The sequence below is a fragment of the Myodes glareolus genome, chromosome 15 (assembly GCF_982192425.1).
Source record: "Myodes glareolus chromosome 15, mMyoGla1.1, whole genome shotgun sequence".
NCBI classification, from domain to species: Eukaryota; Metazoa; Chordata; class Mammalia; order Rodentia; family Cricetidae; genus Myodes; species Myodes glareolus.
The window spans coordinates 26,248,479-26,270,199 of NC_142040.1; the positions used below are offsets into that span (position 1 = coordinate 26,248,479).

Here is a 21,721-nt window from a genome sequence, read left to right on the forward strand (position 1 = left end):
AAATTAACAGGAAGACTATAAAATAGGCAACAACAAAACTGTGGATCTTATATTGAACACAGTGATGTTCCCATAATCCCAGCACCAAGGGAGTAATGAGGAAGACTGAGTTTGGAACCCTGGGTTGCAGAGCAAGTTCCTGACCAGCACAAGCTATATAAATATCTCTTTTAGCAAACTAAAGACATGAGAACAATTGAGGATAGAAAGATAAAGTCGAGGCCTAAATTAGAAAACCCGTTTCTTCCTGACTATTTCAAACACAAGGTGCTGTGGTAGTCAAAGCACCCAGTCATTACAATACAAATTCCAAAGAAACCAGGCAATACTAACTACACATAAAGAAATTTTTATGATTATCTCAAATAGTAGAGAAACAGCTGAACACTCTCAAAATATTTAATTTACAAAGGATACCTTAAAAAGACATGTTATATCTTATAACAGAAAACTAAACACTATCTATTATCTCTGGCCTCTATCACAAACACCTCTCCCTAGAACATTTAAGTATATGCATTTAAAATAATTAGCTTCTGATTTTCTCATTAAAATCTCTATCCCATAAAACTAAAACTAGCAAAGAAACTCATCCACTGGGGAGGCCCTTACAAAATAGTACAAATAACAGAAATCAGCTAGACTAGACTGAGACTAAGACAAGATTACTTCTTAGTTAATAAAATACTTTAAATATATGAATTTTATACAACCACATACAAAATTCTTAGTTTCTTGTTCTAAAAAACATAAATGTTATATAGCTGTAAGGACACCTTGGCTCCTCTGCTCAGTGTTAACAGACAACAAGAACAGGGTGGAGCTGTACTCACCCACTGACAGCAACTGAAGCACAGCACTCACATCCTTTCTACTCCACATGGCCCTTTTTTATTAATGTTTTCGAACACACCTACACACACAGTATCACCAGGCATCCTGAAACAGCTGCCTAATTCTGGGTTTCATGATACCAGGAAAGCTTATCTTCCCTCTTTCTAAAACTAAATTATAGGTATTTTCTACATGTTACAGTATATCTTGAGGCATTAAAGGTAAATTTATAAAGAAATAACTATCGATACTCACCATTTAGTCAGCAATGTTCTAGCTTTTCAGAATACTATTAAATACTCAATAATGCCACATTATCATGCAAACTTCACAATAGTCCCAAGGGTCAGATACTATATTATGCCCACTTTACCAATGAGGACTGATTTTGCTGGCAAAAATCAAACCACAAACTACTGTACTACAATAGAGGTAAGAAAACACATGCGTTGTATGTGTCTAGAATGTAAAAAGAATCACACAATGAGTCAAAGGCAACTGCTGATGAGAGCTATTCTAAATACCCAACACAGAAGGCAGTTTATGAAGCAAGTTCTTACTGCTGAGTTTATCAGAGACAATGTGGATCAGTGGGCAGCAGGTAGGAAACCATGATGAATGTAAAGGGTCCAGCAACTCCTGAGAACTAACAAAACTTTCCTCATCTCTTACAGCCCACTGTGATGGTTATGTTTTTTGTCAACTTGACATAAACTATGGTCAAATGGGGAAAGGGAATCTCAGTTGAGAAAATGACTCTTATCAGATTGCCTGTAGGCAACTCTTGGGGCATTTTCTGGATTAAATGACTAATGTAGAAGGGCCTAGACCACTGTAAGTGGTGACACCTAGGTAATATAAAAGGAAACTAAGTGAGCCATGAGGGGCAAGTCAGTAAGTCACGTTCCTTCGTGGCCTCCATTTAGGTTCCTATCTTTAGGCCCTTATTTGATTGACTATAAACTGTACTCTGAAATAAACTCTTTCCTCCTCAAATTTTTTTGTCAAGAGTTTTATCATAGCAACAAAAAGCAAACCAGGATATCTACATGAAATGAAAACAAAGGCACGTCTTCATAAGTTTCAACATATTTATGTTAAATAAATACACTGTACTAGATTATTTTCAAGTTCTCAGTAAGTAATAAAATTCTGTGAGTATAATACAAATCAAATAAATCATGTAACATTTCCCACTAGTTTACCTAATTATAAAATAAATCCTTCTGAATTAAGGTTTCTGATTAAATATTATTAACAAGGGCTCGAGAGATGGCTCAGTGGTTAAGAGCACTGCCTGCTCTTTCAAAGGTCCTGAATTCAATTCCCAGCAACCACATGGTGGCTCACAATCATCTGTAATGAAATCTAGTGCCCTCTTCTGGTGTGCAGGCATACAGACAAAATACTGAGAATACTGTATACATAATAAATACATAAATGTACACATAATAAATCTTAAAAGAAATCATTTAAAAAAATATGAATAACAAGATCATGCCCTATAATTCAAACATATATACAATGCATTCTAGTTTTAAAAGGTTCTATTTGACAGTCTAATGTAGTTAGTAGACTGATACTATAATGAAGAACTGAAATAGACATGCCATAAAAACACCTTCCCTAAAATTACTATACTAACACTAGGTAAACAAAAGTTTGATTTTTCCTACTTGGATTCTCAACTGACAGTCACTGCTGTTGAAGACTCCTTCACAGCAATGCAGAGAACATCTACAGTTAGAGCGTAAGAAAGTGAAGCCAAGCAGAGACAGTAGAAATAAGAAAGGGGTTAGGGGAGAGTACAACAAACCCTGATGATATCCGCTTCCTTGAACTTATTCCTGTCCTTCCAGGTTAAAAAAGTCATGGACTTTTTAACTTAAACATGTTTAAACTGGCTTGTCAACATGTGAAAACAAAGACTCTATTCAACTAAGTCAGAGATGACAGTATCAACATGAGAGCCAGACCTAGATACTGGCAGTAACTACATGGAGCACTGTAATGAGAGGGGTTCTGAGATCCCCCTTGGAAGATAACTACTATGGTCTAGTGGCAGTGTCTTCCATGATACACATGCCACACACGTCAGTCCTTGACTGAGTCTTCGGAAATGACACTGGCACACATACAAACAAGCAGCAAAGAAGCCTAAGAAGTACAAGAAGAGTGAAAAAAAAATTACATCAGGGCCAGCATAGTATCACCAGTAGATTGGTCTGCATACCCCCCCATACACAAAAAAAGCTATCAAAAATGCCAGTCAAAGCTAAGAATGGTGGAGGCTCCTAGAGGCTCCACTCCAGAGGCTGAGACAGATTAGCACGACATTTTAATGTTCCAACTATTGTCTGATTTTATATTTGAAGAACAAGACACTTGAAGCTCATTCTTTGGATTCTTTTGCTTTTTACATAATACTCTGGATTATCTGTGACTTAAAAGAAAGTATTGCTAATAAGTTAAGGTTCAGATTTCAATTCAAGTATACTGGCTTCAATTAATCTTTCAAAGTATTTTTAGATGATTGTAGATACACATATATTTATAAAAAGTAACACAGAAAGGTCTGGAACACCTTGCCCAATTTCCAACAATGATAACATGTGAAAACTACAGCTTGACATAACCAGAATAAAGATAAAATCTCTTCTTTACTTGGATATCGCATCATCTTCATTCTGTCTTTAACTTGGTCTGTCCCCATTTTCTCCAATTGACCTTGGGATCAAGAATCCTGGAACTGAAGCTGGGCAGTAGCACACACCTTTAATCCCAGCACTAGGGAGGCTGAGGCAGGTTGATCTCTGTGAGTTTGAGGCCAGCCTGGTTGGTATACAAAGTGACTTCAGGATAGTCATGGCTATTATACAGAAAATAGACAGACAGACAGACAGACAGACATAACTGTCTGGGTGTATGTGTATGTGGTGGTGGGCGGATATCATGGAATTAATATCCCAGCTTTACCATATGCTAACTTAGGGTTATCTTTAGCTTCTTTTTTTTTTCCCAAAGATTTATTTATTTATTTTGTTTACAGTGTTCTGTACTGCATGTGTGCCTGCAGGCCAGAAGAGAGCACCAGATTTCTTTACAGATGGTTGTGAGCCACCATGTGGTTGCTGGGAATTGAACTCAGGACCTCTGGAAGAACAATCAGTGCTCTTAACCTCTGAACCATCTATCCAGCCCCTTATCTTTAGCTTCTCACTTCAATTATAAAACTGAAATATAGCACCTACTTCAGAAACCAAAGTGTCTCTGCAAAGTGACTAACAGTTCAGGACACAGAATCTAGTGTTCACTAAGTATTAAGTATAATGATTTATGTCCACATAATGAAGATTTTTCTAAAAGTAAATTCATCCACTTCAGTCTAATCTTACTCATCATTTTATTTATAAACTATTTGTAAATAAATAATAAAACTATTCAGCACACTATTTATAAACATAGAAATAAAAGATGAACAGAGAAGGGTATGTTTCCACAAGTACACAAAGGAGAAGTATGACGTTCAGGGAAATTTTTGATGAAAGGAGTTAATATGTGACCTGGCTCTTTAAAAGGGCATTTACTTCTTAAAAAAATGGAAAGATGTGGAACGCACTATTCTCTAGAGTAGGGATATAGCACAATTAAAGTGTCAAAGACAAAGAAAGGCCTGTGCAGGAACTCGCAAGCTACCCAAAGTGAGGGTATTGAATCACACATCTTCAAGGACTTCAAATTCAAGTACAGATTTTCAAAAAAGATTTATTTATTTATTTAGCTGTTTATTTACTTAATGGGAACGGGTGTATATATGCTATATGAAGGTGTTGGATACCGGGTAACGAGAGTTACAGATGGTTGTGAGCCGTCATGTGAGTGCTGAGAATTGAACTTGAGTCCTCTGAAAGAGTGCCAGTGTTCTTAATCACTGAGTCATCTCTCCAGCCCCTCAAGTACAGATCTTAACTTATATTCTGTCTATAATAAAAATTCAAAGATTTGTAAATACCATAATTTTAAGTTCTTAATTGCATAGTCAAACACATATGTGGCTATAATGTTTTAAAGGAACCTAGTAAGAAATATCTATTATACCAGTGCAATAAAACTGCAAATTAATCATCCAGAGAGAGAGAAAAAAAAACAAAAAGGTTTGAGGGAGAAATACCAATATAATTCAATTACTAACATTTAAAAATTAATGAGATTTGGGAAGAAAAGAAACTTTAGATGGCTCAGGCTTCAAGTCATGCTTTTGTGATATATTGAAGAAAACTGACTCTTAAACTTTTCTTTTATTGCTTATCTATTTTTCTAAATTCCATGCCACAGTTTAATTAAGTTGAATGAATTGTTTTTACCTGTGGAATAAAATATATATTTTTTAAAATATTTACTTATTTATTTTGTATACAATGTTCTGTCTGCGTGAATGCCTGCAGACCAGAAGAGGGTGCCATACCTCTATACAGATGGTTGTGAGCCACCATGTGGTTGCTGGGAACTGAACTCAGGACCTTTGGAAGAGCAGGCAATGTTCTTAACTGCTGAGCCATCTCTCCAGCCCTAAAATATATTTCTTATACACTACAGTAAGAAACGAAGTCAAGCAGCTGGAAGGAAGATATTAAGTATACTAAATAAAAAGAGATAATGGCTACTTATTACATTCAGTGTCATAAGATGCTCATTAAAAGTAGAATATGGGATTCTGGCAAGAGGAAAAGTTAGCTTGCAGTTGTCATCCAGACACAGAGGAAGCAAGATGAGACTGCCTCGCTGATAAAAGGTCCCAAGCCACGTGGCTAACACAGACAAGAATTATGGGTTACTGTAAGATATAAGAATTAGCTAAAAAACTTGGGAGGCTGAGGCAGTCAGATCTCTGTGAATTCTAGGTCAGCCTGGTCTACAAGAGCTAGTTCTAGGACAGGCTCCAAAGCCACAGAGAAACCCCATCTCGAAAAACAAAAAAAAATAAAATAATAAAAAAAAGAATTAGTTAATAAGAAGCCTGAGCTAATAGTTCAACCAGTTTATAATGAAAAAAAATTAAAAATAAAAGTAGAATATGGGACTAGGCATAGCTGCACACACCTTTAGTCCAGCACTTGAGAGGCAGAGGCAGTGGATCACTGTGAGTTCAAGATCAACCTGGTCTACATAGAGTTCCAGGACAGTTACAGTTACAGTACAGAGAATCCCTGTCTAAAACAACAGAAGAAAATAAAAATTAGAACATAAAACATAAAATACACCTTTTGAAAAAAGTAGAAGGTGGAGGCCAGGCATGCTAGCACACTGCCTTTAATCCCAGCACTCAAGAGGCAAAAGTAGGAGGAGATCTGTAAGTTTAAGGTTAGCATGGTCTACATGCTGAGTTCTAGAAAGCAAGACCCCTACATTCATTCACTTGTATATTCTTGATGCTTTGCACAGTTGGCACTCAATAAAAAACACTCCCTAGAAATGTATGTGCATGAAAAAAAGAAAGCCATTAAATTTTAAGAAAGGTCCTATATTAGTCTCAGTGCTGAAGGGTCAGTATTTCCTCATCTTCCTTCATTAAACAGGTCTTCTGTATCAATAGCTAACACTCCTCTCAGAAGTCCAAACAAGCCACAAATAGTTTCATTTTGTAAAAGTTAAATGACCATTTTAAGTAACTAAATTATTAACCACTACAGGCTGTAACAAAAGCCTTAATTTAAGGGCTGGAGAAATAGCTAAGTGGTTTAGCTATTGGTCTTGCAGAGGACCTGCCTTCAATTCCCAGCACTCACATGGTGGCTGAGTCATTCAATTTCAGAGAATGTGACACCCTCTTCTAGCCTTCTCCAGCCCCAAGCATGAGACTAGTACACATACAGACACGTAGGCAAAACACTCATAAATATACAATAAACAAACAAACATGACTCATTTTTTATGATTCACTCCATTTTACAGTTTAAAAATGTTGTTCAGGGTATGTGATATAAAGTCACAATTTAAAAAATAACAAGGTAAGTACTTGTTTCATCTTACCAGGTCTTTCTTTCCCTGTGCCCTTTGACTCAGCAAATTTTTGTATCAAACTTTCAATTGTAGTATTAGCCATATTATTTATAAATTCTTCATGAACCTATTAAAAAAGAATAAAGTTTTTTACTTTATTTTTCTTTTTTAAACTAGCATTCTTACTTTACAAGGCAATTTAAAAAGCTATGCTTTTAGTTCCAGCACTCAGGAGGCAAAGGTAGGAAGATCTCTGAGTTCGAGGATAGTCTAGTCTACAGAGAGAGTTCCGGGACAGTCAGGACTGTTACACAGAGAAACCCTGTCTCAAAAAACAAAACAAAAGTTACATCAGATTTTTTTTATCTCTCATGTTGTTTCCTATGTTGGCAGATTTCTAGAGACCAATGTCTGCTTACCGTCTCCACTAAGATATTACTTTATAGTCAATTTATTATTGCTACTTCGATTATTTTAGAGACAGAATTCTTTTTTTTTCTTTCTTCCTTTTTATGATTTTTCAAGACAGGGTTTCTCTGTAAGTCTCAGCTACCCTGGAACTTTCTTTGTAGACCAGCCTGGCCTTGAACTCACAGAGATCTGCCTGCTTCTGCTTTCCAAGTACTGGGATTAAAGGTGTGTATCACCACTGCCTACCTAATGTTTGCATTTAAGTAGCAAAGGAAAAGACTCTTCCTTTCTTTCCTTTACTTCAGTACACCCCAGATTATCACTGAACACTTTCACATGTATATTTTCTAATTACTGAAGTTGCTGCTCTAAACTTAGAATAGTAAAACTTGAAAAGAAAAATAATCTGAAGTTGGTAACATCCAATTTGTATTAAGAGTACTATATAGTTAATTCTTAGAAGTATATAACTACTTAAAATAACCAGTAGTTTAATATATACTAAGTATAAGGTTAAGTACATAGTAATACTGATAAGTACAGTTATATAGTAACTATATAGTTATACAACTCAGTTACTATAAAACAATTTAAATTGGGGCTGGACAGATGGTTTAGTGGCTGTTTGACCAGAGGACCCAAATACAATCCCCACCACCACTGAAGAGACTCATAGACACCAGTAGCTCCACTTCCTGGGCAAGATGGCAATTCTGACTTTGAAGCACCTTCTGTCATATGTACATACCCACACATAATTTAAAAAACATCAAAAGTAAACTTTAAAAAAAAAATAAGTTTCAGCCAGGCACTGGTGGTGTATGCTTTAATCCCTGAACTTGGGATGCAGAAGCGGAAGGGTATCCGAGTTCAAGGCCAGCCTGGTCTACAGAGTGAGCTCAAGGATAGCCAAGGTTACACACACAAAAAAAAAAACCTGTCTCAAAAAGCAAATAATAACAACAACAACAAAAAATCATCATGCTTGGTGATCAGTAAGAAAATACATATAAATACATATTCTTCATCAAAAACAATTATCATATGTATGATTTCCAAATAATGTGATGAAAGACTTGATAAACAACTTAATAAAAAACTTAATAAAGAGCTGTAAGTGAACATAAAAATTTTATAAACCACTTCAACATAAAGCAAAAAATTTACCTGGCCTATTTGTAAATGAATTTCCTTTATAGCATTTGACAAGGATCCTATAATTTCCTTTATGTGAATGAGATGAGTTTCTTCAATATCTTGAAATTTCTGGATTTAAAATATAGAAGTTTTGATTATAAAATATACATATATACATAGAAATATATACTTTAGAATTAAAAGAAGTTTTAGGAACTATTTTAACATAGACAATTAAATTAAATAAATTAGCACTATGTTTAAAATGCTTCTAGGCAAAAACCTAATAATTTAACTTTTTGTTATCCCATTCTCTTGGATAAATACAAACTTTTCCAGAGTCTGAAGCTACTAGAAGTTAAACTCTAAAATCAGAATTTTAAAAAATTAGGAAAGTCAGAAGATAAGAGCATTATAAAAGCCAGGGAGATTTCCAAAACTAAAACCTGATGCTAGCACAACAAAGCCTTACCATTTGATTCTGAAGTTTACAATCTGGTCTAAGATTCCTAACATGCCTAACTTTTGAGAAATTAGCAGTCTGTGGTCGGAGAACTTGGGGGATGCCTGAGGGATTGTCTCAGCAGTTTTCTACAGAAGGGAGGAATGCACTGGACCAGCTGAGGGTGTCTCACCACAGCGTGGGTCTCCAGGATGTCTGAGGTAGGAAGATGGGAATGCTTCAGGGAAGGAAACTTTCCCAGTTATGATTACATCTTTTCCCAGAGAATACCACTGCTAGCTCCTGCATTGCAAAACTCATGATAAAAACTCTAGAATTACCAAAATAGTGGAACCTGTGTCACTTGGCTTACCCAACCATTTTCTAAGGAGAGTGTGTCTTCATTCCCTTTTAATAGTTTTACCAAACAAGGTATATTTTGAACTACCCAGAAGTATCTTTTTACTTTTTATGTGTATGAGTGTTTGGCCTGCAGTTTATCTGTGCACCACATGCCTGCTGTGCCTGAAGAGGCCAGAACAGGATGTCAGACCCCCCTGGAACAGAAGCTACAGATAGCTGTGAGCTGCCATGAGGATGGGTACTGAGACGTCAATCCAGGACCTCCGAAGCAGGCAGTGCTCTTAACCACTGAACCATCTCTCCTGGCCCCTACTTAGAAGTATCTTGAAGCATGAATTCACAAATAATTCAAATACAATTCTGAAACGGAAAGATTTTATTTTAGGATAGAAAAGAATGTGAAAAACCATTACAATGGAGAGATTTGAGTCTCTGTATGATAATATGCTAGGCAGTTTGAAAATGGAACTATTAAATGAGAGGATTACTTAGATGGGACTTGTGTAATGTCAATTGTAAACATTATCAGTTGCATCATTTATGCTGTATCACTAAAAAAGTTGGTTAATCTGAGTACAAAGAGGCATGTCTAAGAAAAACTTAATAAAACAGATCACAGAGACATTCAAATACAAACAGAGGAATTTAACAGAAAACCAATTTCAGTGTTACATTATAAGAATAGAGAGGAACAGTCTAAGGTTTTCAAACAACCAACTTTAATATATCCAGTAACCTTACAGGAACTGCCTAATGACAGAGTAAGAGCTGAATGGACTCCTGTGCCAAAGTTAGAGTTAAGAAGATTCAAAGAAGCAAGTCTCATATGGAATGCATTCACCTTTTGTGAATCAAATGTTAAACTCGTGGTCAGTCTGTAATAGAATTAGCCCTAAAGACTAGATAGAATAGATTAAAGTGTTTTTGGGAACTGGAACTATACTTCAGGTAAAGCAGAGCATGAGATCAGTCAAATGAATAGGGTCAGGAGGACAGTAAAGAGTATCAAAACAATATGTGGCTAACACAGCAATGAATTTGTGGGAATACGATTTGTTACAGCAATGGAATACTCAAATTAACATTCCCTTAAATTTAGAAACAAACCATAAATTAGCATATGTTTCTGGGAAAAATATAACAAGCTATTATAAAGAACAAGATACCACAGCTTCCAAAGACACCAACAGCCCTACCTTTAAAATGATTGACAGATAAACCTGCATTGGTTGCACAATAGCCTTTAACAAGAGAGAAACTACAGACTTTAGAACAGCTGGTACAGGAGCAACTAGATGCTCAGCATACTGAAGAATCAACCAGCCCTTAGAATTCTCCAGTATTTGATGTTAGAAAGAAATCTGGAAAAGGAAGAATGGTAACAAATCTAAGAGCTGTTAATAATGTGATTCAGCCAATGGGCTCTCTACAGTCTGCCATTCCTCTGCCTTATCTATTGCCAAAGGATGGTCACTTAAAGCTACTGACTTAAAAGATTGTTTCTTCATTATACCTTTACAAGAAAGAGAAAATTTTGCCTTCCCAGTGCCTACTTATACTTTTCAGCCTGCTAAGAGATATCAATAGGTTCTCCCACATGGAAGGTTAAATAGCCCCACCCAATGGATGTACCAATATTTCGTAAGTTAGCAACTGGGAATAATACTTAAGCAATTTCCTGAATCTGTAGTTTACCATTCATGGATGACATTTTACTATCTGATTCAAATGTAGTTGCTTTCGAAACAATGTTTGAAGAAGTAAAGAAAATTTTGCCTTGCTGGGGATTACAAGTTGATCCCCCAAAAATACAAAGGAGATTCTATTAATTATTTAAGCTATAAAATAGGTTTATAGACAATTAGACCACAAAAGGCGCAAATTAGAAGGGACTGACTGCAGACTCTTAATGACTTCCAAAGATTACTAGTAGACATTTCCCATCTATGGTGCACTACTGGGATAAAACCTCATGAACTCATTAACTTAAAGCCTTATGGTAACAAGGACTTAAATAGTCCTAGGAAATTATCAGATGAAGATGAGAGAATAGGCTTTGATTGAAGAGAAATTACAGAAGACACATATGGATTATGTAGATCCAAATCTTAACTGCATTCTGGTCATATTACCCTCCAAATATTCTCTCACAGGAATTTTAATACAGAGAGAATATATTATCTTAGAATGACTCTTTTTTACCAAATAAAACAAGTAAAAAAATTAAAAACTTATGTGGAAAAGGTCTCTGAGTTAATTCTAAAATGAAAATTGAAACTTCGTCAATTAGCAGGAATAGACACAGCAGAAATTATAGAACCTTTTAATAATGATGAGATTGACAAATTATGGGAAAAAAGTGAACTCTGGCAAAGAGCTTATAGTAATTTGTTGAGAGAGATAAACAACAACTATCCCAAAAGCAAGAGAATTCAACTTATACAGAGAACTAACTGGATCTTTCCTACTTTCCATACTGATGCAAATAAATCTGGAAAGGGAAGTTAAAAATCAGAAAATTTAAGTAAAGTGGTTCAAAGTCCTTATGATTCTGTCCAAGAGTCAGAATTATATGCTATTCTCATAGTACTAAGGGATTTTAAAGAACCTCTCAACATAATTACTGATTCACAGTATATAGAATTGGTTTGCATATTGAAATGGCTGAATTTATGTCAAATGATACAGAATTTTATTATTTATTCAGTTACAGATACAATCAAAAATAGGAATCATCCCATATACATAACACACAACTGATCCCATACATGTCTGCCAGGTCCTCTAGCATAAGGTAATACAGAAATTGATCAACTACTGATCAAAAACATGCTGAAGGCCTCAGAATTTTGATTTTTTTTTAAAAAAAAAAAACTTTGTGCCAACAGCAGAAGTTTAAAAATGATTTTTTTCATCACGTGGCAACAAGTCAAGGAAATTATAAGAAAATATTCTACTTGTTCTTTACACAACCAAATACCACTTCCTTCAAAGTACTCAAAGGAATGAAATCTGGCAGATGGGTGTGTTCCATTTTGTAGCATTTGGAAAACTACAATATGTACACCACCATTGATATTTATGCAGGTTTTCAATGGGCAACTGCTTTGAGTTTGAAAAAAGCTGATTCAGTAATTACGTATTTCCTGGAAGTTATGGTCATCATGGGTATACCTGTACAAATAAAGACAGAAAGTGCTCCAGCATGTCTCTAAGAAAAATGAAACTGCTTTTTACTTATAATAATAATATAAATATTATATTACAGTTATACCACACAATTCTACAGGCCAGACAGGTATAGAAAGATCACACTGAACTTGAAGGGATATGCTAAGCAAAAAGAACAGGATGACAAAGACCCCGCAGAAATGGACTGCATAATGCTTTGTTAACTTTGAACTTTTTTAATGCTAATGAGAAAGATACAACAGCTATGGAGAGACATTGGATAGCAGAAAAAACTACAAAATTAAATCTGTCAATATACTTTAAAGTTGTACTAACTTCAGAATGGAAACAAAAACATGTGTTATGTTAGGGAAAAGGTTTCATTTTTGTTTCCACAAGAGAAGAAAAGTTATGAATATCATAAAATGATAAAGATTTGATTTAAACAAGAGACACCTCTTAATTAGAAGAGATGATAGTTCAACAAACAGTATGGCGTTTAATCTAAACTAACCTATAAAATCAACAAATGCTTTTCATTTGATCAGATATAACTTGCCAAAAGAGAATCTCCCCAAAATTAGGGCTAGGGAAGGATTCTGTTTCTGTCTTTTCAGGAGAATAAAGGAATTCAGCTAAGGAATCTGAAGACCACTGGACAAATGAGACAGCTGAAGAAAAAGGACAAATCATCCAGAAAAAAACTGTCCCAAGAAAAAAATTGGCCTAATGGTATATCACATTTCCAACGGAATAAAATTCTATAAATCTTCTCAAATGTTTGTTTCTGCTATTCTCTACAGACATATAATGCAAATGGTCTTTCTGTAGTCAGTCTAATTAAAAATTAAAGCTGATTTTGGAGTTGGGGGTGTGGTTCTTTTCGTCTACAAACCCACATGTGCTTATTAAATTAAAATCCAAAATCTCTGTCTCATGTGAGAAAAGTCACCTGATATGGGACAGAATAAAAACAATTAAGGACTATTTTATTGCCACTAATCTCATAATCCATTGGTTCTATATTGATTCTTTAGCAGTTTTTCTTAAGGTGTAAAATTTAGAAGATTTATATATATATATATATATATATATATATATTCTAAACTTTTGTCATATTAATGGTCATATAGAGTACTAACTAATTTTAGAAAAAGGTCTCATCTACGTTCCTCTACATGATTTCGGGTTTGAGTCTCTATCAGTTTTCTGCAGTGAACCATGAGCACGCCTAACAGCAACCTTTGAAGTCTCCAAAAAGAGGATAGGGTCCCACAGTGACAATTTATCCAGGACTATAACACCACCTAAAGATTGGCTTTTCGACTAAAAACTGCTCAAAATAATTTTGAGGTGGCTAGCTGAGATGATCCAGCCTCACAGACTACTCTAGCCAGGAATTCAGACAAGTCCTGTAATCTCCCAGTACATAAAGACTGGACAACAAATGATACAGCTACCTCTCCCAGGACTTGACAATTAACCCAAATTTTTCTTTTCAGGATTTCCTAAAGATGCCATCACACCAAGACAGCAGGAAGTAAATTTAAGAACATGACATAAACCTTCCCAAATTTCTAGTTCTTGAAAGTTATTACCAACTGTTTGGGATAATAAGGAAATGCAGGTTATTATTAATCACCTATTACAATCAAACTTGCAGACACAGTAGGTATGTTTTCAAGGTCAAATAAAGATACTTTAGATAGATATGCCATCCTACAATACTTCAGATCTACAGTATAGGCATTTAAGATGTTTTAATAACATAGGTTCTTTTTCTTACGACAATGAGACATGCCTGTTCCTGGAAGCGCCGATCTACTTCAGAGAAGATAATGGACTTGAAAAAACTCCATCCACATGGAGTTTACATTCTTTGTGGCAAAAATAAGTCACTGGGCAAAAAAATGCCCTTGCCTCAACTGCTGACAGCATGCAGACAAGCAGGACATAAGAGAGCGACTGTAAACCAGCACCACGCTAAGATGGACAGCCCTTTAGAACATCCTGCTTTACAGAAGTCTGCTGGATGCTAGGCCTGTAGGCTGAAGGTGGACGCCCAACTCTGCAGACAAACTTTGGGTGACTGTCCAGACAGCCAGCTGTTTTTGTCATTTCTCACATGTTTTGGAAGTTGCTTGCTTGAACTTCCCGCTTACTCAGTTAATAATATTTCCTTCTTGGGTCTTGAGGGAGTTGAAGACTAGATAGTTATAGTTTTCCTTGTTTACCAGACACAGAAAGCAAGTTATGATAGAAAGTAAATTAGGTACAACACTTTGAACTCAGCAAGATAAGATAGATAATGGAGTATTTTCTCTGAATTTGTCAAATGCAAATGGACTAGGCATTGTTGATGTATTTATTGCCTGTATATATTGTATATAGTTATTGTACTTATTGTATGTAGTTCTTCTATTTGTTATACCCTTCTTTATTTTAGATAAAAATAAGAAATATAGTGGTATATTATTTGTGTTTTAATAAATAAAGCTTGCCTGAAGATTAGAAGGCAAAGCAGCCATTACTAATCAGCCATACAGGCCAGGAAGCGGTAGCACACACCTTTAATCCCAGGACTCAAAAGACAGAGTCAGATGGATTTCTATGAGTTCAAGGATATCCTGGGATACACAAAAATCGATGGTGGTTCACATCTTTAATCTCAGTGTTTGGGAGTCAAACACTCTTAGTCCCAGCACTAGGGAGGTGGAAACAGGAGCAATATGGCTAGGCAGAGAAAGGAATATAAAGCGGAAGAGACAGGAACTCAGGAGTGTGGAGCCTGAGGATTTGTGGAGATAGGCTCTCTCCCCTTCAATCTGAAGATTTGGAAGAAGTAAAAGGTCTCTCTAGTGGTTAGCTGTTTTGCTTTTCTGATCTTCATGTTGAACCCCAATATTTGTCTTTGGGTTTCTATTATTCACGCTACAGGAAAAAAAAGCACACTGCTAACTAACACTATTACTCTAAACTAGCAACTGCTACTTATTCAGGGTAATTCAACGGTAGCATATGAATACTGTCTTATGTATTTAGGGATAAATAAAAACATTTTTCTTAAACTTAAAAAAATTGTGCTTAAAATTTTTGTGTGTATGTATGTATGCATGCATGTATGTACATTTGATGAATGTGCCATGTGTGTAAGTATCTGGAGGAAGCCAGCAGCGGGTTTTAGATCCACTGAGGCTGAAGGTAAAGATGGCTGCATACCTGTGTGCGTATTAATGTGCTGCAGAGTGTACGCAGTCAGAGGACGACCTCAGGTGCCAGGCCTCGCCTTTGACGTGAAGTGGTCTCTTATTACCCAGCTAGCATATACAGTCCAGGGGTCCTGTGAGTTTCCAAGGTTGTCTCCACCCAAATTGCATAGGAGCACTGGACTATGTAAACACACTGAGTGTGGCACTATGTGGGGTCTGGGGCTCTGAGCGCCAATCCTCACTCCTGGGTGTCAAGCACTTTATCACTAAGCCATCTCCCCAGCCCAATGAATGACCTCTCTTCTTTATGTGACCCTAATAATGCTCACATTCACTATTACATTTAAAAATCATAATCTCATCAGCCACCAAAGATACCCAAAAGCAATGTCATGCTCAGAATCTATTTTCACAGAGAGCAATATCATTGCATCTGAGTAAACAAAATTTTCATATTATGTTTCTAATTTTTAAAATATCTCATAATTAACTGTGGAAAAGAGGCAAAAACATAAAGCAAAGTTTAAAAAACATTTTAAACTGACATATAAAAACTAAAGGCTATACAAATTAGTGGGGTACTATGTAATATTTTGATCCACATATATTTCATAATGTTTACATCAGGAAAAACATTATCTCCTCAAACAATCTTTATCAATTCTTTGTTAGAAACTTTGAACATAACGATTTCTTGCCCCATCTAACTCTAACTTAGTACTCACTGGACTTTTCTTCCCCATCCCCAGGCCACTGACAGCTACCATTCTACTCTCACAGAAGTTACAATTTCAGTCATTCTTACTCTCTACCCAAATGACACACACTTTGAGTAAGTACAAACCATACAACTCACAACCACCTGTAACTCCAGCTTTAGGGGATCTAAAACCCTCTTCTGGCTTTCTCCAGACACCTACACACATGGCACACTCACCAAATGTAGGTACACATGTACATACATACACACATACACACAAATAAAAATAGAGGTTTCTTTAGGGGAAAAAAAGAAAAGAAAAGAAATAGCAGGAATCCGTTTTATTGGTATATAGCAGCTTACAGCTACTATTAGAGCCAGAAGGGTAAAGTAAAAGGTCATGAGTTTGAGGCCAGTTTGGGCTACCAATGGAAATCCTGTTTGAAAACATAACAGGAAATGGACAGATGGCTCAGCAATTAAAACCATGTACTGCTCTTGCAGAGAACCCAATAGCTTATAACAGTCTCTAACTCCAGTTTCAGGGGACCCAATGCTCGCTTCTGGTCTCTGTGGGGACACGTTACATAATTTTAAAAACTAAATCTTAAAAAAAAAATACTAGGCAGTTGTGTGTGTCTACATACCAGTGCACATTACGTAAGTTATCAGAAAGAAAGACAAAGAAAACTATTAAGAGAAAATATACACACTAGCAAGGATTATTTAAATCAGGATAAACATATCTCTCTCTTCACAAGTAGTATGGTTCACATCTGTTCAAGTAAATTAATATTCATCTGCAAATGTCAGAGTAAATAATTAAAATGCTATTTTGAAGAAAATGCAATGAGAAAGAAAAAGATAAGGAAATTGAACTATGATGCTGGAAAATGTCCCCCCTCCCCCCTAGTTTTCTGAGACATAGCTTTCTCTGCGTAGTCCCTAGCTATCCTGGAACTCAATCTGTAAACCAGGCTAGTCTTGAATTCACAAGAGAAGTCTGCCTCTGCCTCCCTAGTACTGGCTTAAAGGTGTGTGCCACAACTTCCCTACTGAAAAAAAAATACATTAAAAAAAGATTTATTATGTATACGGTGTTCTGCCTGCATGTATCCCTACAGGTCAGAAGATATCAACAAATCTCTTTACAGATGGTTTTGAGTCACCATGTGGATGCTGAGAATTGAGAACAAGCAGTGCTCTGAACCTCTGAGCCATCTCTCCAGCCCAGAAAAATACTTTCAAAATAATACTATTAAAAATATTTGCAAAGCTGGATGTGATGACAGACACTACTAATCCTAGCACTTGGGAAACAGGCAGATGGAGTCCTGTGAGCTCAATCCCAGCCTGTTCTATACAGCTGAGTTTCAACAGAGTCAGGGCTACGTAGTGACACTTCATCTCAGGGGAAAATGCAATGTCAAGACAGACATGGTGGCTCCTACCTGTAATTCCAGTATTCAAGATACTAAGGCAAGAACACAAGCTGGAGGCCATCTTGGTCCACACAGAATCTCAAAAAACAAACACACAAACAAAACAAACAACTTGTTTGTGTGTATTTATAAAATTATAGGTTTGAGTTGGATCCTAGATCACACAAAGTGGCAGGGGAGATTCCACTCCACAGAGCTGTTCCCTGCCCTGCACAAACACAAATTTTTTTAAAAAAATTTAGGAGATCAAGAGATGTCTCAGTAGTTAAGCGCACTAGAGCACTAGCTGCTATTCCAGAGGACCCATGTTTAATTCTCAGCATCCACATGAATGCTTACAACTATTGGTAACTTGGTAACTATAGGCCCATGGGTTTGATGCCCTCTTCATGCAAAACTCCCGTTTTTAATGTAAAATGTTAAGTAACATCAATAAAGAAAATTACTGAATAGCAAATTACAATTCCTATTCTAAATTAAATGATTACTGCAAGTATTTTAATCAGCAGAAATGTAAAATTAACAAATCAAGTAACATGCTCATTTTTTATTTTTTCAAGATGGGTTTCTCTGTCCTGGCTGTTCTGGAATTGGCTCTGTAGACCAGGCTAGCCTCTGCTTCCCAAGTGCTGGGATTAAAGATGGATGCCACCACTGCCACATGGATAAATACACATTCTTAATGATTTAGATGTCAAAACACCATTTGCTGCAGGCTGTGACAGTCTTCTTTGCAACAGAAATTTGACTATTTTTAGAGAATCTCAATGAATACAACTAAAGCCTTCTTGTGCAAGTGTTGTAAAAGGAGTGGCAGGCTGCATTCCCGCCTGGATCCCGGCTAGCCTACCCCCCGAAATAATTACACGAAAACTATATTCTTTTAAACACTGCCTGGCCCGTTATCTCCAGCCTCTTATTGGCTAACTCTCACATAACCCATATAACTCTCACATAACTCTTGACTAACCCATATCTAATAATCTGTATGCCACCACAAGGTCGTGGCTTACCGGGAGGATTCTAACCCATGTCCACCTTGGGCAGGAGAAGCATGGCAACTGCTTGCCTCTGCTTTCTTTCTCCCACAATTCTGTTCTGTCTTCTCCGCCTACCTATGTTCTGACCTATCAGGCCACGCAGTTTTCTTTATTAATTAACCATTGAAAGCAACAGATAGATAGAAGACCCACCTACATCAGTGGAAGCATCATCTTTTCCATGTAACACAAATGATGGAGCCATTCTGCAGGCATTACCTATGGCTGCACTGACACAGCACGGCCCAGTTTTCTTTTACTCTAGCATTTATTTGGGTCTTAGCTTCTCTTCATCTATCAAGTTCTCAGTGACCCATGCAACTCAAACATGAAGTCATCACGGCTTTGTGAACTCATACTATCTTAAAAAGGCTTGGTTTATAATTTCTTACCCCAAATCTTTAGAGTCAGGTATGTTTTAGAATTCAATTTTTTGATTTTTAAAATAAAGACAAGTGGTACTATAAAAATGACATTTTTAGTACTATCAGCACAATCTGGTGCTTATCAATCACACTGATAAGCATATACATTCAGTTTAAAATAATCAAAATTATAAACAACTTCCCACAAATTCAGGTCAAGTTTTGCTGTCAAAAGACCTACAATCAAAACAATTTTGGGTTTTCAGAACTTTGAGGATTCAAGATTGTGTCTATGACAACAAAACATTACATCCAGCACTGTAACAGCACCTGTATATCAAAATCAACATACTCTCTAACTGAACATCTGACCTGCTCTCCACGGGTCAACGAAGAGCTTCATGAGCTTCTCCCATTCTTCTTTACCAATACATTTGACAGTGAAAATCTCTCTGAGAATTTCTCTCCCTCCCTAATCCCTACGACTTCCACAGCGTTTGCAACTCTCATCTAAAATGCACCTTTCTCACCTGGAGGATGCTGACTTCCAAACCAGACTACTCACCGTTTTGCAGACAGAAAAATGCATTCTTCATAAAACTGCCAGAACTAACTTTTAAAATACAGACCCAATCATGGTTACAAGCAAACGTAGGCGACTACCAGGCTGCCAGCTGCTCACAGGAGAACATTAATCGTTGGTATTAATCTTTTTAACCTCATTTCTTTTAACTATTTCTATCCTTTTGATTTTTCTCAGTTTTATTTTCTTTCTAGAATATAGCATCTATTTTATCCTTCTGAACCTTTATACTCATGGTCCCAAAGCCTAGGACACTTCTAATCTACTGTTCTACTCATTTTTCAAGTTTCATTTTCTCTTACTTTTATGTTTTACATACATTTATTTATTTATTTACTTATTTATTTATTTAATGGAAGCAGGGGTGCATGACTCATGTGGAGGTCAAAGGACAACTTGCAGGAAAAGATTCTCTCCTTCTACCAAGTGAACTTCAGGGATTGAACTATGGATGTTAGACTTGGCAGCAATTGCCTTTACTTGCTGAGCCATCTTGCCAGCCCCAAGTCTGCTTTAAATGTAACTTCTCCAAAAGAAGTCTCCTGACCTCCTGTTTTAAATTAAATCACTCCTATTATTTTATCTCCTGAAAGCCTAGTCCTTCCCTGTATACATTTATAAAAATGTGCTATTTCTCCATGTGTTCCATGACTGCCTCCATCCTGTGTACTGTCACATGAATGCACCCTGCATCTAGCACAATGCCGTTGACATAATAGGTAAACATGAAAGTGAGTACCTACACCTTCTGGGTTGTGAAATATTAAGTCATTCATTTTCTCGAGAGGAGACAAAAAAAAAAAACAAGAGCAATCAAAGTTTCAGATTTATCAAGACTTTTTTCATATCTAATATATGTCCACCAAAAGAGAAAAACTATTAACTGCTGAGAAAATAAGAATAAACAAAGCATCCAATCCTTGTCCTCATATAATTTACATTTCAATGGGAAAAGACAGCAAATAGGAGTGAAGGTGCCAGTGGTGTGGCCCGTCAAAAATGATGACTAAAACGCTCCAGTCTCCTCATTAGCCTAAGGAGCTGCAGCACACTGTGAAGGATATGCAGCATGACATGGTAAGCCGCCACTGTGACCTGGAGAGTCCTCACTATCTACTAGTTGAAATTAAATTCCTGACGTAGTCAATGATGCTAGGTGCTAAAAACATAAAACAAGAGTGGGAAGAAAAATGTTATATGGTAGGATTCATAAAATGCACCTACCTTAAAATAAGCCTTCAACTAGGACTGAAAGAACACCAAATTACATATAATTTATCCCAAGTTAAAAGAACACAAACATTGTCATTGCCTACCTTCCTCCACTAAATTTATTATTATTATTTTATTTTTATTTTTTTAAATTTTTTTTTGCGGGGGGGGGGGGTTCAAGACAGGGTTTCTCTGTAGCTTTGGAGCCTGTCCTGGAACTAACTCTGTAGACCAGGCTGGCCTCAAACTCAGAGATCCACCTGCCTCTGCCTACTGAGTGCTGGGATTAAAGGCATGCGCCACCACCGCCCGGCCCTTCACTAAAATTTAAGCACTGTGAGAACAGAGCTTTTTCATTGTTTTGTTTACTGCTGTATCTTCATTACTGACTACCTTCAGGTTGCATTCTTACACAGAAATTCATAAATCAGCACTGTCTTTACCATCTACCAATGCCTTCATTTTCCTCAACCATCTTTAAACAGCTCTTTTATTTATTTGACTGAACCTTTATGACACTGTTACAGTCTGTATATGAAATGTCCATCACAGAATCATGTGTTTCAACACCTGTTTCCCAGCTGGTTGAACTGTTCTGAGGGAACATGGAAGGAATTCTTTGGACAAATGTGCCTAGCTGGTCGATGTAGAAGATAGGACCATGGCCTGAGAGTCTAATCTAGCTCTAGTTCTAGACCAAACTTTGTTTCCTGATCCTATAAGATGTAAGAACATAATATTATATTCTTTCTTCTCTATTATGATGGACTAAATGTAAACAACGAGCCAAGGTATATCCAGCCCTTTTTCTC

General features: G+C 36.4%; 1 protein-coding gene across 4 annotated transcripts in view; it reads right to left on the bottom strand.

Moving 5' to 3' along the window:
- Fcho2 (FCH and mu domain containing endocytic adaptor 2) overlaps positions 1 to 21,721 on the bottom strand; it is a 117,251-nt gene that overhangs the window by 56,078 nt on the left and 39,452 nt on the right. For all 4 annotated transcript variants that reach the window (XM_087896819.1, XM_087896820.1, XM_087896817.1 and 1 more), the window contains exons 7-8: positions 8,413 to 8,511; positions 6,865 to 6,961 (exon numbers count right to left, since the gene is read on the bottom strand). In XM_087896819.1, coding sequence (XP_087752945.1) covers positions 6,865 to 6,961; positions 8,413 to 8,511 — 196 coding nt within the window. The remainder of the gene's footprint in view (positions 1 to 6,864; positions 6,962 to 8,412; positions 8,512 to 21,721) is intronic.